General features: G+C 36.5%; 1 protein-coding gene across 2 annotated transcripts; it reads right to left on the minus strand.

Moving 5' to 3' along the window:
* Window positions 1-64: 64 nt before the first annotated feature.
* Window positions 65-15,774, minus strand: st14b (ST14 transmembrane serine protease matriptase b). 2 transcript variants are annotated; one of them, XM_048166388.1, is made up of 20 exons: window positions 15,727-15,774; window positions 15,435-15,591; window positions 14,356-14,515; window positions 14,120-14,250; window positions 13,924-13,994; window positions 9,767-9,951; window positions 9,571-9,606; window positions 9,252-9,486; window positions 8,980-9,122; window positions 7,752-7,849; window positions 7,531-7,637; window positions 7,164-7,297; window positions 6,967-7,071; window positions 6,733-6,840; window positions 6,515-6,631; window positions 4,517-4,639; window positions 3,766-3,949; window positions 3,420-3,691; window positions 1,259-1,395; window positions 65-1,155 (listed from the first exon to the last, which is right to left on the minus strand). In XM_048166388.1, exons 2-20 carry the CDS (start codon window positions 15,528-15,530, stop codon window positions 994-996), a joined length of 2,604 nt encoding a protein of 867 aa, XP_048022345.1. In that variant the 5' UTR covers window positions 15,531-15,591; window positions 15,727-15,774; the 3' UTR covers window positions 65-993. The 2 variants fall into 2 exon arrangements, with proteins under 2 accessions (XP_048022345.1, XP_048022346.1); XM_048166389.1 differs by having other exon boundaries at window positions 15,435-15,588; window positions 15,727-15,772.
* Between the last annotated feature and the right edge of the window lie 3,060 nt (window positions 15,775-18,834).

The following is an 18,834-nucleotide window of genomic DNA, read 5'->3' on the forward strand; positions in this document are numbered from 1 at the left end:
ATATTTTTCCACATGTTTCTTTAAATGTAGCACCAAGTCCTGAATTCACAACATGAAAAATAAGCAGATTAGAATTTCACTTTTAATTTCTATCAAAGAACCCACTGAAGTATCAAGGCACATTATGGGAACGCCAATCCCTCAAGGAGGGCATTAACAAAAATAAAAATATAACATTATAAAAAAGATTACAGATGCACATAACAGTAAAACAAAGGTCATTACGTAAACATAATTGCAAAATATAAAATCTAAAAAATTAGTTTGAACATAACATAAAAATGCTTTGATTTTCAGATTTCAAGTAAGTTTAAACATTTCAACAGATGTAAAGTGATGCATAAGAACACATTCACACACACACACAATTATACTTATCCGCATAGATTTAAAATAACATTCAAGAAGGACATCAACTGTCTAGAATAAATGACTACTCTAAAATTATTTCCTATTATTTAGCCATAAAATACATTTGTGCACAGATTTAATGATGAAGACTGTTTGGCATGAAAGGTGATAAAGCTACAATGTAATACAAATAAAAACAAAGCCACACAGTCCATTGCCTTGTTACGCCAACAATTACATTACAAAAATCCCTGAGAAGCACTCAAGTTGTAATGACTTGACAGGGCAGAAAAAATACTTTTCCTCCACAGAAAGACAAACAGTTCATTTGAGCTCAAAAACAGTATAGTCCATATAGACAAAACTCTTTTAAGAGTGTAAACACATACAGGACAGTAAAGATAGATGAAGAAACTGTGAGAGCTCCTTATTATGAAAAAAAAAACAAACAAAAAAACAGAAAACTATCTACACTGAAAATAAAGGTCAAAGAAAACTTTCTTGTGGGCATTTGGGCTGATTATAGGAATCTTTATGGCTACTGAAATTTGAAACTTGACAAATATGAATGCCTTAATTGCCCTCAATAACTCTCAATACAGGTTGTCAGGCTTTAGTCCAATTCTTGTCACCGTTGTGACACTAAACCCCTGTTATCTGCTTGATCCAGCTGCGATATTCTGTGACCCGTGTGTAGATACCAGGTCTGTTCCTGAGACCGCAGCCATCTCCCCAACTCACAACTCCAGCAAGGAACATGCGCCCATTGCTCTCAACGGAAGTCATCGGACCACCTGAGTCACCCTGGCAGGAGAAAGAAGAATATATGTACGATATTGAGAAACATAAGGTTATGACATGTATCTGAATGTGAAAAAACAAACAAACAGAAGATCTTTCATTTTACCTGACAGGCATCTATGCCTCCACTCAATACACCTGCACAGATCATGCGTGGTGTAATCCCATCATCCATCAGCTTGCTGCACACAGTGCTGTTAATAATGCGCACCTCGGCCTTCTGCAACACTGATGCAACATCATCTAGAGCAGGGAGAAGACATTTTATTAGTTTACTAACAATTTTAAGCTCTTATTACATCATAATTTGTACTCAATTACATTTAGTTTCAGTTTTAAGTACTTTCTCTCATTATCTGGTTTGGACAACACTACCAGTTTTAGACAGTTTTACCAGTTTTGTTTTAGAGTTTAGACACACTTGACTAAATTTGTGTTTCTCAGTGTAGAGGTTTTATGCAGAAATGTGCACAAAAAAAAAAAAAAAGTGGTGGACTCTTGATTTCGGGTGAAATGCACTTCTAGGATTCAGCAATGATTCATTTATTTGCTCTGTGTAATATATATTATATATTTTTTACGTTTCATATATTGATTTTTTTTATTATTATTATCAGACTAATGATATTACTGGATTTTCAGTGTATGTGATATTTATTTTTCATTTTTTTTAAACTAAAAAGAAAGTCCCGTACACTATCAGAGCTTCATTAAGAAATATTACCTACTGTAACTATGACAGACCATGAGGAATTACCAATTAATTACCAATTACAACATTAACATGTCTAAGACATGTATGAGCAGTGAGCACTTTACTTTTTTTACTCTGAATATTGTCATAAATTGCATCAATAATTACTCAAGTGTTACCTAGTCGTCACTCTGCAGGAGTTGTACATGTTTAATAATGATCCAGATCACTAGTTGTTCTTGAAGGGAAAGCTACAATGTTACATAAATAACTATTGGACTAATAGTTTCCCATATTTCTGATGCCTTATTATTATTCAATTTGGCAAATATTAATAATAAACAACAGTCTAAACCTTTGGTTATGTACACTGCTGTTTAAAAGTTTGATACATTAATACATTAATACTTTTATTGATCAAGGAAGCATTAAACTAATCAAAAGTGACAGTAAAGACATTTAAATGTTACAAAGTTGTTTTCTATTAAAAATAAATACTGATATTTTGAACTTTCTATTCATAAAAGAATTCTGAAAAAAAAAAAAACACTGTATCATGGTTTCATCAAAAATATTAAATATGACTGTTTTCAACGTTGATAATAATAAGAAATGTTTCTTGAGCAGCAAATCAACATTTTAGAATGATTTCTGAAAGAGTTCCCCCAAAAATGAAATTTCTGTCATTAATTACTCACCTTCATGTCGTTCCAAACCCGTAAGACCTTCGTTCATCTTCAGAACACAAATTAAGATATTTTTGATAAAATCTGAAAGGTTTTTTTATCCTCCATAGAAAGCAACAAAATTACAACATTCAAGGTCCAGAGAAGTAGTAAAAACTTCATTAAAATAGTCACTGTGACTGCAGTGGTTCAACCTTAATGTTATGAAGCGATGAGAATACTTTTTGTGCGCAAAAACAAAACAAAAATAACGACTTTATTCAACAATTTTTCCTCTTCCCTGTCAGTCTCCTACGCAGTTGATGCAGTGCAGAGCTTCTGTGTTTATGTCTGAACGCCGATTCAGTATTGACCGGCGCTTGTTCACATGAGCACAAAAAGTATTCTCGTCACTTCCTAACATTAAGGTTGAATCACTGCAGTCACGTAGACTATTTTAACGATGTCTTTACTACTTCTCTGGACCATGAATGAGGTAATTTTGTTGCTTTCTATGGAAAACCTCTTGGATTTCATCAAAAATATCTTAATTTGTGTTCTGAAGATGAACTAAGGTCTTACAGGTTTGGAACGACAAGAGGGTGAGTAATTAATGAAAGAAATTTCATTTTTGGGTGAACTAACACTTTAAGGATCACGTGACACTGAACACTGGAGTAACGATGCTAAAAATTCAGCTTTGCCATCACAGGAATAAATTACATTTTTAAATATATTCAGAAAGAAATCTTATTTTAAATTGTAATAACATTTCACAATAAATTAAAATTTTTTTCCTGTATATTTGATCAAATAAATGCAGCCTTGGTGAGCATTAGAGACTTTTTCCAAAAACATTTACTGACCCCAACCTTTTAAACAGTATTACAGGTTGTTGCAAGACTTACCAAGTTCCTCTCTGAGCTTGCCCCAGCCAGTGATCCATACAGATTTGCCTGCTGGGAAGTCATGTGTGGCTTCAGGTAAGCAGACAGGCCAGATGTTCTGGCTGAGAGTCACAGGGCTGTCCAACTCCATGAGAGCAATGTCATTGTCATAGCTCTGGTGATCGTACTGAGGGTGAGAAATGATGCGCTTCACACTTCTTTTGGTTGACTTATTAGTCTCACCCTGGTTAAGTAGGCCTAGATAGACTTCCCACTGGTCAGGCTGGGAATATCTAGCAAAAGAACAAACAATCAGTCAAGATCAGTGCAGGAGGGTAGGAGAGGGCCAAACAAAATGAGAACTCACTTGAACTTTTCATTGTCCTGCACGCAGTGAGCAGCAGTGACAAGCCAGCGGTTACTGATAACAGACGCCCCGCACACATGACCTTGTGTCTTCATGTGGAGGCTGACCTGCCAGGGCCATTCTCCCTCATTCGAGTCCTTTCCACCCACAATACGACTGGACTTGTAGGGCTTTGTCCCACATTCTACAGTGAATCAGCAAATTGAACAGATATAAATACACATAATAATAACAACAAGTACACATAGAAAAACAACATATCTCATCTTTTTTTGTTAGCGGGAGAACTATTAATATTGTTTCTATTATTATTTAAAACTATTATCCGACATAAAATTAACATCACATGAAAAGTAGCTGGTTTTAAACATATCAAAAAATGCATAGCAGAGGTCATGACCTTCTCGACACAATCCAACAATTAAAATTGTGTAAATTTTGACATACTATGAGTTGATATTGAATTAATTCCATACAGAATGCAGAAAATATGAAATGTACTAAACATGTCAGGGTCGAAAGCTGTTGCGCTGCTTCATATTTTTGTGGAAACGGGGATACGTTTATTTCAAGATTCTTTGACAAAAAGAAAGTTTGAAGAACAGCCTATTTGAAGTAGAAATCTTTTGTAACATTATAAGTCTTAACTGTCACTTTTGTGAATTTTAAGCATCCTTGTTAAGTTGGTAGTCGAGGAACAACAAATCCCTCATGATTTCACAGAAGAAAGAAAGAATAATTTTGAACTTACTACACTCGGCTTCATCCGAACCATCCGCACAGTCAGTTTCTCCATCACACATAGGGTTCAGCTTGCTGATGCATTGGTTATTCATGCACTTATAAGTGAGATCAGAACAGCGAACGGCTATGGCTGGATATAAAAGAGAAGTAATTAAGTCCAATAGTGTGACTGCTTATGTTGACAGCAGGTATAGAAGTCAACCTCTAAGGTAAATTGTAATCTATATGTAAACAATAGAGGTAGACAAACATAATAAAATCATTAATATATGCACTTTTTAATATAATTGAGGTCAAATTGAGGCCAAATACAGAAAAGACAGTCAACGGAAGCCCAAAGTATACTTCACTTTTTACATGTATGCAAGGGTTAGCGTACAGTTCACGTGATGAAAATTTCGTCATTAGAAGAGTATGCGCGCACTGAACGTGCACTGCCAGATTTTTGTATCCAAGTGTAATTTGTACGCACAATGTGCATTTATTTATTTTCAGTAATTAGTTTATCCACAAGGTGGCAACAGTGCCCTTGATTCACAAGGTAGTCAAAAAAAATGCATAAACAGAACAGACTGGAAAGCATGCAAGATACAGCGACAATGGAGGCCTAGATAGATGAGAGATAGTGCGAACAGGTTTGTTCAACTCTATCATGAAAGAATACAAAGATGTTTACATGGGATGCAACTCGTGGCGAGAGATTGCTCAAAACTGCGCATGCGTTGAACGCCTGTGTTTGCGTACGAGTCAAATAAAGTATACTTTGCAAGGCTGTATGTTCAACTTTGTGCTACGCACACGTAAAAGTTTACTTTGGGCTATAGATGACAGGCCAAGTGTATTTATAAATCGAGGGAACGAATTAGTAAGTTGTGCTACTATTTTTTTCCTGCATGTCATGTGCGGGGCTCTGTACGTGCCGCACACACATCCTGAATAGTGAAGCCAAAGCATTTCAGTCGCCCCCTGGTGGCTGGCTGTAGTATAGTTCATAAACCCCACCCTCTCCATGTAATCGAATGTAAAGCGAACCAAACTAAAAAAAATGTACTTGTACTTCAAATTCTTTTTTTTTTTTTCCCAAAGATGGTTTCTGTCATTTTAGGTAGTTCTTTTGTCTGGCTATCACCAGACCAAGCTCAATTTAAAATTGAACTGGGGAGTCTGTATGTATTTTCTACTGCACAAGAGGCGTGATCAACGAGCATTATTCACGCAATTGGATAGTCCTTCAACCAATCAGATCAACGATCCGGGTGACGTACTTTCGCAGAGCGACGCGAAAACTCCAGACAGGTTTAGTTTGTATTGGTTTGTAGCATTGATCAGCGGTTTGCAGAAGCAGCAATGGCATCGAGCGATTTCAGCAGGTTGTGCAAAAAAAACATGAAAGTGAGTGGTATTTACACCCACTTGAGCGATTTGTTTGCTAAACTAAAGAAGTCATTCAGCATCGTCGAGAGGTTAAAAGGAATTGGATTGACGGTTGTGCTTGCCGTCGCTTCTCTATCGTCATCGCATTATACCCACCAATAGTGAGCAAGGTGGATAAGCCCGTCTGTGATTGGTTCCCGCAAGAGTGTAACAGAAGCAGTAGAAATGAATGTACGGGTTTCCAGACTGAGTTGCCGGGCAAAATCAAATCGCCGGCAGATCAGGCTGGGTTTACCCAGTCTAGTAGTTCTTATCAAATATTCAAGTGTTTGTTTTCCCAAAAAGTTTTATTTTAGTTATTTGAGTTTATAAAAACAGTCTAACGTCATGACTGACTGATGAGTCTGCCGGAGTTTGGGCGAGACATTGGTACCGCAGCTCCAACTCAGGATCACTACTGGGCAGACTAGGGCTCCAATGACGTAATCAGCGCAAGATGTCAACGGTAACTTCTACTACAACAGCTTCATTTTTCTACAGTGCAAGGAAGTGGAGAAATGTCGTCCATCTTTTTTACAGTCTATGTGACAACAGGCAAAAGACATTATCGTTATTGAATGAAAGTTCTCACATTTCTCACACTGAGATTCATCTGAGCCATCGCCACAGTCGTTGTAGCCATTACACTGCTTTTGTGTTGGGATGCAGCGGCCAGTTCGACATCTGAACTCTTCAGCTTTACAATTCCCTGCAGACAAAATCGAAAAAAAAAACAAAAAAACAACCTGAAATCAACTCCTTTACTCTTGTTCCATTGTTCATGACTTTGAGTGCTGGTTTCATCCTTACCACAGTTTTCCTCATCAGTGTTATCTCCGCAATCATTCACCCCATCACACTGCCAGAAACTGGGCTTGCAGAAGCCGTTCTTGCAATTGATTTGAGTCTCATTACACACTACATGCATGGGTAAAGAAAGTGATGTAAAATCCCAAATTACACATTATTATAGCATTTCAAGAGCTTCTCTTTGTAAAAACAACTGTACAAAGACTGAGTACAAGTAATATGGAATAAACTTACTGCAGCCCCTCTCATCACTCATATCTCCACAGTCATTGTAGCCATCACACTGTAGGTTAGGAGACACACACAGATCATTGTCACACTGGAACCTCCCAGGACAGGCTGTGGAAAGGTGATTGAGATATTTTCTTCATGTTGGACTGGCTTAGAAAATTGCACTTTAATATCAGTAAAAAAAATATGATTCTACTCACGATTAGTGGGTTCAAATGCCTCAAACTCCGCAGAAAATCCCTCGCCCACATAGGACAGGTCAGAATGAAATTTGACTGTTGCTTGGTTTGATTTGATAGTGTACACAGTTTTAGGTGGCATCTCTCCACATATTCTGAAAATTAATGGAAAATGAAAACCATGATACATTTTTTTCTTTTCAGAATTCTTTGATGAATTAAAAGGTTAAAAGAACATAATTTATCTTAACTGTCACTTTTGATGATCCCAAATATTTGAGTAGTAGTGTTTACATTTTATATTTAGTAACATCTAATCAAGTAAATAATGATTACTCAGATAATGCCTGTAAATAATGCCTTTACAATGAAGAGACTTTTGTCTGACCTGTAGTTTAACTCCAAGTAGTCTGTGGGACAGCTGATGGGGTTCTGTTCAGGGTTATGTATAGAGAACTTGTCAAACTTCACCTTGATGTGCTTTCCTTTTGGAACCTGTGAGACAGAACATATAAAAACTTACAATATGTTGAGGAACTAATGTAAGAAACTGACCAATGATGCAAGAACAGTGACATTTTAGTGACATTGATAACAAATGTATTTTACCTCAATGTTCCAGACACACTCAGACTGAGGTGGGTAATGGGAGGGATAGCCAGGTGATGTGAAGGTACCACGAAGCCCTGTTAGTCTCCCTCCGCAGTCTAAAGAATGTGACAAATAATTATTTACACAAATATTGGCCTTAGATTTGCTTGATTTATCGGAATTAAAGGGATAGTTCACCCACAAATTAAAATTCTGTCATTTACTCACCATCATGTCGTTCCAAACCTGTATGACTTTTTTTCCTTTTGTGTAACATAAAAAAAAAGATATTTTGAAGAATGTTGGTAACCAAACAGTTTTGGTTACCATTGACTTCTCCATTGTATGGACTAAAAACATTTTTTTTTTCAAAATGTCTAATTTTCTTCACAGAAGAAAGAAAATCAAACAGGTGTGGAATGACATGAGGCTGAGTAAATGATGACTAAATTTTCATTTTTGGGTGAACTATTCCTTTAACACTTTCCAAAACAACTAGCTTTGGCAGGCCACTTGCAACTGTCCAGTAATTTTATAAAGAACTACAATGCAACATGGTTTAAATTAATTGTTAAAATGTTTGTCTGACCCTCGCAAATACACATGATTAATTTCTTAAAGAAAACAACTTTTACCTTATTTTACCTTATATTTAGTTTGAACTGAGCCGGCATTCGGACGTAAACACGGACAAATTCACTGTGCTTACTGCAGCAACTGCGTAAGGATAATGATTGGAAGGGAAGAGATTGTTGAATAAAGTCGTTATTTTTGTTTTGGCACACAAAAAGTATTCTCGTCGCTTCATAAAATTAAGGTTGAACCACTGCAGTCACGGCGACTGTTTTAACCTCTCGGATTTCATCAAAAATATCTTAATTTGTGTTCTGAAAATGAACAAAGGTCTTACGGGTTTGGAACGACATGAGGGTGAGTAATTAATGACAGAATTTTCATTTTTGGGTGAACTAACACTTTAATATAATAGTACCAAAATCAAAATGTGTGTTCACATTTTTGTGAGTTTCACTGACATATGTTGCGAGTGACAATGATCTGCACTGTTTGTCACTAATAAACAATAAACAGCTGAATTATACCATTTTCATACAGAAATATATTTTTAAATAATGTAGTTTCATGACAGATAAGAAATATTTATATCCAGTAAATTTGCCAGTGACAAGTGTATCAAAAAGTGAACTCTGGACCCTACATAGGAGGTTATATCTCATTAAACTCTTACCTTGAATTTTGGCTGGAATCTGAGAGTAAAATGCCCTGAAACCCGGGAAGTTTTTCTCTTCATTTGTAACCAGTGTAACCAGCATGACATTCCCAGACGAGAGGAAAATTAGCTTCTCACTGGGTAAGCGATATCCACATTTCCTGCATGAATACAATTGTTAGATTCCACACATCACACAGACAATGAAAACAGACATGCGTAACGTGACACTGCTCGCACATGCGTTACTGTGTCATGGAAAGGATGACCGAGAGAGTGCGAACACTTACTCTGTTATGACCTGCTTCTCTGATGGTGCTAATGAGTCGTACACTTTGATGAAGTCATTACTACAGTCTTTCTCCAGGTCTAGGACGTCAAACTCTAGTCTGATCCTGTGCTCTGGGTCGGCCCGAATCTGCCACTCGGTGTAAAGGTTTGGAGAGTAGGAGGAATCAGGAAAACCCGGAGACCGGATAATGTCTGTCTGGTTCTCATGGGCATGATGAGACCTCTTAGTGGACCCTGAAAGACAGCACAAGTTCAATACCAGTCTGAGATATCAACACGTATAAATAGCTAAATGTAAGGAACAAATCTTTTACTCACGTTTGAGGTTTCTGCCAGCTAACCGAGCATCCACAGCTGTAATACACACCAAAATATATATGACTGTAAACAATCAAGACCGAATAGTGCTAGACTAAAATGAGACTCGTATTTCTTTTAAGTTTCTGGTTAGATTACAAAAGGTGACAGACTGAAACTATGCGGGTAATATGAAACTCTCTTCCAGTAGATTTACCCCCTGATGTCATGCCATCAATGATGAGGCTATCGTCAGTCTTGCGACCAAAACCCCTCCGGCTTTTCCTTGCATTTTCCACCATTTCCATGGATGCAATGGCCTCGTCCACAGCAGGTATTTTGGACTCCCGCACATTAAACTCAGACAGGTAATATGCGATGATACCATTATTACTGCCCTCACTATAGGGGAAGAAAATGTATTGAAACTTACAATACAAATCAATACAAACAGACATAAATCAGATTCATAGTATGAAAGGAGTCCGGCATATTCTGTGAGGTCCTAATCAGTGTTACTGAACTTTTAAAAGTAATGCATTACAATATTGCGTTACTTCCTTAAAAAGTAACTAATTGTGTTACTTAGTTACTTTTTATGAAAAGTAATGTGTTACATTACTTTTGTGTTACTTATTCTCACCTGGGCTGGGCTTGCTTGTTTTAAAAAAAAAAAAAATAGGGTAACACTTTAGAATACTGATCCTTCGTTAATGAATAACTACACAGGAACAAATGAGTAATGCATTATTAACACTCTAGTAACTACTGTTAAAGGTGATAGAGAGGATTTTTTCGTCGACTGAGAATCCAAAGACTGTTAGTGAACACGAGAACACGAGTGTTTACCACCGGCATTCGCTGTGTCGTGTTTTTTGGATTCATTATGTCGGACTCACCACAGGTAACTCATAATCTGCAGTTGTTATTCCTGTCTCCTGACAAAAACATTGCATGCAGCACCTGTGGAGTGCGGAAAGTTACTGGAGAGCGCAGCCGCGCTCGTCTCTCACAAGGAACGTCATGGCAGTGATTGACAAGCCAGAGGGCCAATCGTTTACGCGATGATCGCGTAAACGATTGGCTGATGTTTTTAAGGCCCTACCTCGTGCACAGATGATGTATATTAATATTATTACTTTCAGTGCACCTAATAAATAGTCTTTTATCAGTTAGTAAAGACAGTTTCAAGTAATATTGCAAAAATGTATAAAACAAAACATCCTCTTTAGCACCTTTAACTAACAAGAAACTCTGATTAATGAATTAGTAAGTAATAGTGCTCAGTTGAAGGGATTAGTTCACTATTAGCTAATCAGTAACTACTGTTTTTTCATACCTCCCAGAGAACTACTAAGAACTACTATATACAGGTTCATAATTAACATGTATGATGCATAATGTATAATTAATTCTAAAGTGAAGTTCATGGTAACCCACTAGTAATGACTGAAGTATTACCAAATCCTTCAGAAGGAACTACTAATTATTTGGATCAGTACTCTAAAGTGAGAAACATGATAACTCTCTAGTAATTACTGAAGTCATTGTAAACTATTAATTATACATTATGCATCATACATGTTAATTGTGAACCTGTATATAGTAGCTCTTAGTAGTTCTCTGGGAGGTATACTGTATATAAAAAAAGGTAGTTAATGTAATAGTAGTAGCTAATAGTGAACTACTCCCTTCAACTGAGCACTATTACTTACTAATTCATTAATCAGAGTTTCTTGTCAGTTAACAGTAGTTACTAGAGTGTTAATAATGCATTACTCATTTGTTCCTGTGTAGTTATTTATTAATGAAGGATCAGTATTCTAAAGTGTTACCAAAAATAGTTATATTTTTGGCAAATGTAAATGCCCTTTCACACCAAAAGTGAAATTAATAAGCTTCAGGTTGATCACAAATGTGATGTTTTCTAAAGTTTTTGCTTATTAGTATGGCTGAATTAGATCATCAAAGGTCAGCAGCAAAGACATTGGTTAATAAAGTGAGATTAAATACATACATTACAGTAGGTACGGAAAGTACTCAGACCCCCTTAAATTTTTCACTCTTTGTTATATTGCAGCCATTTGCTAAAATCATTTAAGCTCATTTTTTTTCCTCATTAATGTACACACAGCACCCCATATTGACAGAAAAACACAGAATTGTTGACATTTTTGCAGATTTATTAAAAAAGAAAAACTGAAATATCACATGGTCCTAAGTATTCAGACCCTTTGCTGTGACACTCATATATTTAACTCAGGTGCTGTCCATTTCTTCTGATCATCCTTGAGATGGTTCTACACCTTCATTTGAGTCCAGCTGTGTTTGATTATACTGATTGGACTTGATTAGGAAAGCCACACACCTATCTATATAAGACCTTACAGCTCACAGTGCATGTCAGAGCAAATGAGAATCATGAGGTCAAAGAAACTGCCTGAAGAGCTCAGAGACAGAATTGTGGCAAGGCACAGATCTGGCCAAGGTTACAAAAAAATTTGGCTGCACTTAAGGTTCCTAAGAGCACAGTGCCAAAAATTCCATTTAATTCCATTTAATCCTTAAATGGAAGATGTTTGGGATGACCAGAACCCTTCCTAGAGCTGGCCGTCCGGCTATCGGGGGAGAAGAGCCTTGGTGAGAGAGGTAAAGAAGAACCCAAAGATCACTGTGGCTGAGCTCCAGAGATGCAGTCGGGAGATGGGAGAAAGTTGTAGAAAGTCAACCATCACTGCAGCCCTCCACCAGTCGGGGCTTTATGGCAGAGTGGCCCGACGGAAGCCTCTCCTCAGTGCAAGACACATGAAAGCCCGCATGGAGTTTGCTAAAAAACACCTGGAGGACTCCAAGATGGTGAGAAATAAGATTCTCTGTTCTGATAAAACTAAGATAGAACTTTTTGGCCTTAATTCTAAGCGGTATGTGTGGAGAAAACCAGGCACTGCTCATCACCTGTCCAATACAGTCCCAACAGTGAAGCATGGTGGTGGCAGCATCATGCTGTGGGGGTGTTTTTCAGCTGCAGGGACAGGACGACTGGTTGCAATAGAGGGAAAGATGAATGCGGCCAAGTACAGGGATATCCTGGACGAAAACCTTCTCCAGAGTGCTCAGGACCTCAGACTGGGCCGAAGGTTTACCTTCCAACAAGACAATGACCCTAAGCACACAGCTAAAATAATGAAGGAGTGGCTTCACAACAACTTCGTGACTGTTCTTGAATGGCCCAGCCAGAGCCCTGAGTTAAACCCAATTGAGCATCTCTGGAGAGACCTAAAAATGGCTGTCCACCAACATTTACCATCTAACCTGACAGAACTGGAGAGGATCTGCAAGGAGGAATGGCAGAGGATCCCCAAATCCAGGTGTGAAAAACTTGTTGCATCTTTCCCAAAAAGACTCTTGGCTGTATTAGATCAAAAGGGTGCTTCTACTAAATACTGAGCAAAGGGTCTGAATACTTAGGACCATGTGATATTTCAGTTTTTCTTCTTTAATAAATCTACAAAAATATCAACAATTCTGTATTTTTCTGTCAATATGGGGCGCTGTGTGTACATTAATGAGGAAAAAAAATGAACTTAAATGATTTTAGCAAATGGCTGCAATATAACAAAGAATGAAAAATTGAAGAGGGTCTGAATACTTTCCGTACCCACTGTATATTTAATTTTTAATTATTGCAGGTTTGTGCAATATTCTGAGATTGCATTTCACTGTTTTTATTCATTTTGAGGAATACTGAATCTGTTTTTGTGCAAGTAAGATGAGTAAATGCTCACATTTAGACTAGAACTACAATAACCATAATGTTTACACACAACGCCTCTGCATTTACTCTTGATTTCTCGCAACATGGGGACAGGATTGGAGTCAGTCAATACATAGGAAAACAAAGTAACTTGCATTACTCATTTTAAAAAGTAAGTCAGAAATTTTGCTCTAAATAATGTGTTACTTTACTAGTTACTTGAAAAAGTAATCTGATTACATAACTCAAGTTACTTTACCCCTGTTACCCCCAACACTAGTCCTAATAAATTGATAGTTTTGTTTCAAAAGAGATTTTGGGGTGGACTATTCAAGATTTGCTGACAAATAACTTCATAAACTTGTTCATTAGCTTGACTTGACTTTGAATATAAGGGATGCTGGGAATGGTCACCAATTAAATAGTCCTGCAGTGTGACAAACTCATTTTTAAAGAACAAATATTCCATGCAGTCTGCCAATTTAATATGAGATCATACAAGGTCATCTGCATATATAATAACTATAGAAAAATAAAAATTAAGAGTGACCTTTCTGACTGACCTTTCATGCCAATTACCCATAATTTTCTCTCATGAGTGGCAGAATTATTTAAATTACCTGAAACCTTGCACACTGGATCCCACATGGTACCTGGACAGCACGTGCACTTGACCGTACATAGCTTTGAGCTGAAAGACAATGTAGAATAATGCAAAGTTTTAAGATATGTCAAAATTACCCCTATGAATTTTAATGATTTTTTTTTTTTTTTCAAAAAATGAAAACATTCGAAAGAAAAAAGCGACCACCTCACCTGCTTTGAGACCCTTGAAGCCAGTTCTATATATTCAGTGGTGTTAGAGTTTTCATAAGCATCTGAGAACGTCTGACCGGAGATGGTCAAATAACCACTGAACAACTTCTTCACCTTTCCAATTGGCCTGACTATAATAATGGACACACTGGAGTTATTGTTTAATCAAAATCATTCAGATTTACTGTTTACTGGTGAAAATAACAGTGTGTTAGTTTACAGGTTAAATAACTCACAATGGAAATGCCACACTAGCAGTCCAGTTACTAATGCAATGATGGCTAATGCTGTGGGTAGACCTATTGCCACAATCCCCCTGCACGATATCCTCCTCTTCCGTAACTTCTTTGCATCCGATACTGGCAGAAACTGCGTTGTCTGGTCCAAGCCATTGTCCTACAGAGAAATGTAAAATACAAGTAAAATGCTTTTTGAGTTTGTTACATGTGACTGTTATGTGTATAATGAATTACTCTCTGTAACTCCCCTGAGGACGCTGTGTACTATACATGACTAATATGCAATTTTGAACCACCCACATGAAAACAGGCTATTCCTCTTAAGCAGTTCAATCGCACGGGTATGAGTACATGGAATTACGTGGTTGCAACTGTTTTCTAAATCCTGAACCAACACCTTTCTCATCAGCGTCAACAATCCACCCCAATCAAGTATGCATTGGCAGAAGTGTGTGTTGGTCACGTGACTGAAGCAGCAGCTTTTCTTAAAAACAGGTTCTTTTGTTTGCAGTCTTTTAGTTGAATGTCTTTCAATACATATTTACAGCAGATACTTATTTTTAAAATATTGGTGGAGGATACTGAGGAATATTTTTCAAAAAGTTCAAGCATAATGCTAACATGAGACTGAAACTACAAAATTAATATAACCATTGTTTTGAGAGATATAAAACAGTGGAACAAATCAGATCAGCGTCAAATCAGCATCAAATCAGACAGGCATATACAGTGAATATTTAATATAATTATATCTATAGTATAATGAGCAATTATAATTATTTTATATAATTATTTATATTAATAATTATTTTATATTATAAACTATATATAGGCTAATAGATAACATTGCAAACGATATAATACATAGTTATAATATAAAAACTAAAACTGCCTATCTAATAATATACTTCCGAACAATTGAGGCATGTAGCTAATTATGTACATTACCAAACACAATCAGCACTGTATAGGACGTCCCAGAAGATTAATCTCTGAAAAATTAACTGCTAATAACGCCTGAAACATCTGACTAAAAGAAAAAATAATAATAAAGATAAAAACAGTTAAAAACATACCGGAAACTTTTTCCCAGTTTTGAGCGGCTCCATGTCATTCGACGTATTTGTCAACTTGGCCGCTGTCAGTCCACTGTGTTGACGTTCATGTGTCATGCAGGCGGCCCTTTGTCCTCACCTATAGCGAAACCCGCTGACACGCGCGCGCAGGTGTCTGCTGGATTAACCACAAAAAACTAACCCTTCATCCTATTTTACATGGTCATTTAGCACGGAGAGGGTATAACCCTGTTGATTTTTATTAATATAGGTTTTGTATCAGAAAAACAAACATATTCCAAACACTTCGCACCCAGTTTCGAGCTGCAGGTGAGTCGCTCTCAAGCATCCTGCGCAGTACTTCCTGTAAGCACGAGAGCACAGGTGTGACGTGAGGAAAACAGGATATCTATAAATAAAACAGTAAATATGCTAAAAATGTATTTAAAAATGTAATAATAAAAATGTAATGTACACTCTTAAAAATAAAAGTTTTTTTTTCCAAGTCACTGAAGGTGTTTAACCTTCATAAAATGTTAGTAATAAAATAAAATAAAATTCAAATAAATATGCCAGAATGAATGTCAGGGTTGCAAATTTAGCCTAATTTATTAATATTTTGTCTAATTTAAAGGATTAGTTCACTTTCTAATTAAAATTTCCTCAAAAATTAAATTTTAATTTACTCACCCCCATGTCTCACCAAGATGTCCATGTCCTTCTCTCTTCAGTTGAAAAGAAATTAAGGTTTTTGATGAAAACTTTCCAGGATTTTTCTCCATATAGTGGACTTCAATGGCCTCCAAACGGCTGAAGGTCAAAATTTCTAGGCGTTTCTCAATGTCAAGGATACTTCCTTGGCAGGACTGGTCCTTCCAAGTCACTTCCTTCAGAGGCTCCTCTTTAGCATTCGGAGAACACGTAAATGGAACAGACTAGAAAGTGCACGTCATTGCGTCATTACGTCAGTGAAAAGGTAAAAGAAATGCCGGTGACGGCAACCAAGCTAACAATTGTTAAATGACGGTCCGGTTCAGTTAGCCATCAATAACGTAATTTGTATTTGTATAATTAATAATATTAATACGGTAGTAATTTGTACTGGCATTTAAACGTTAAACGTTATTTATCTGACATATTTACTACAGTTATAACAAATGTTAGGTAACGTAAATATACTTACATTTGAAAGCATATTGCCCGCTAACGTCCGACTTTTTTTTTTTTTTTTTTGAACAAGATCGCAAAGCTGCGCGCATAGGATTGTGGGTGATTTCAGAGCGCGAAGGCTACACATATGCATCCTTTCCTGTATATGGGATATTTTTCGAACGAAGGACTCAGTCCTTGTTTGAAATTCCAAGGATTCTCGACATTGGAATAGTCCTTCGACGGATGTCGATGACGTAGCATCCTCGAAATTCTGGCTTCCGAGGATCCTTCCTTGACATTGAGAAACGCCTACAGTTTCATTACAGCTTCAAAACGTTCTACATGATCCCAGACGAGGAATAAGGATCTTATCTAGAGAAACCATCACTCATTTTCTAAAAAAAAATATATATAAGTTTTAACCATAAATGCTCATCTTGAACTAGCTCTCTTCTTCTTCTCTATTAGAATTCCAGCAGTGTAGACACTGCTAAGTGTATTACTGCCCTCCACAGGTCAAAGTTTGAACTAAATTGTTATATACTTGCACTAGCATAATGTATATGACAGTTTAGTTCATACTTTGACCTGTGGAGGGCAGTAATACACTTAGCAGCATTTACACTGCTGGAATTCAAATAGAGAAGAAGAAGAGAGCTAGTTCAAGATGAACATTTATGGTTAAAACATATAACATTTTTAATTTTTTTTTAAGAAAATGAGTGATGATTTCTCTAGATAAGACCCTTATTTCTTGTCTGGGATCGCTGTAAACTGTAATTTTGACCTTCAACTGTTTGGGCTCCATTGAAGTCCACTAAATGTAGAAAAATCCTGGAATGTTTTCATCAAAAACCTTAATTTCTTTTTGACTGAAGAAAGAAAGTCATGAACATCTTGGATGACATGAGGGTGAGTAAATTATCAGGAAATTTTAATTTGAAAGTGAACTAATCCTTTAAGACCACAGATGGTTTCCATAAACTAAAGTATTTGTTTGATCATCTTTTTCTCATAATTATTTGGGTAATAGTGCTGACAAATGCAGTTAACACTACAATTTGTGTTTAAAAAGACAAAAATGAAGTGAGTTTTTTTAACTTGTCTTTCCTTCATGTTGTAAACACAATTAAATGAATTCCAGTGAAATAATTCAGTCAGAATTATGAAACTATACATGATTTTAATAGTTAGATGTGTAAGCTACTACTTTGAATGTGGGAATAGTTAAATAAGGCTATAGGTTTGAAAAGTTATTACCACAGTGACATGATGATATACTGATGATGGACGGACAACTTTATAAACATTTAAGTAAAGAGACACAAGAGAGCAGCAAGAACACCCCTAAGACCGACATAAATAAAACCTTAGATAAAACCTTCTCATTAAAGCTTATTAATTATTAAAATCCATCTGCCATGTCAGACCTGAGGCACTTGTCATCATTAAGAGGGAAAACAAAGCTTCTCTTTAGGTCTAGTGCTTCAGGAATCCCTTGATAATCAGTGAATTGCAGATAAACTTGAAAAATGAACAATTAAGAGTTGTGTTTTTATTAACTAACGTGAACAAAGATGAACAAATATTGTTGTAACAATTGTATTGCTCATTGTTAATGTTGGTTAATGCATTAATGTGAACTAATGAGACCTTATTGTAGCCTATACTCTCAGAAAGTTTCAGAAGGTACCTTTTCAAAAGGTACACTTTTGTACCTTATTTATGCCTGAAGCGTGCACCTAAAGTGTGCATATTACGGTAGTACCTAAATGGTACATTCTAGTACCTTTTGAAAGGGTAGCCTACACAGTGACAGATTTTGTAGCTTTATTTTCTGAGAGTGTAAAATCTTACCAAATATATTAAGTAAAACTGAAAGCATAAAGAGTATATGAAAAGTATACACGTCTATATTTCAATAATGATTTTATTGAAATGTAATATTCAAAGTTAGAATAAGGAGAACCTCCTCCATCTCTTGGGGTTCAGGGGGTCCTGGCCACTGGTTGTTTATACATTATAATATGAATCTTTATTTTGGGTCTTTGTTTTGGTGTATTCACACTCACAGGGAAGACACAGAGGCTTATATCCCCAAGGAAGCCATGTTTTCACAAATACAGCACACTTGATAGACAGAAAAATCATAAATTATTAATACGTGTCATAATGAGGAGATCAGGGAGCAGTTTATGACAGACTGGATGTAACTGTGCCCAGGTTGCTCTTACCCAAGAGTATAGCTGCTTTAGTAAAAACAAAACAA

The sequence above is a fragment of the Megalobrama amblycephala genome, linkage group LG18 (genome assembly GCF_018812025.1).
Source record: "Megalobrama amblycephala isolate DHTTF-2021 linkage group LG18, ASM1881202v1, whole genome shotgun sequence".
Taxonomy (NCBI): domain Eukaryota; kingdom Metazoa; phylum Chordata; class Actinopteri; order Cypriniformes; family Xenocyprididae; genus Megalobrama; species Megalobrama amblycephala.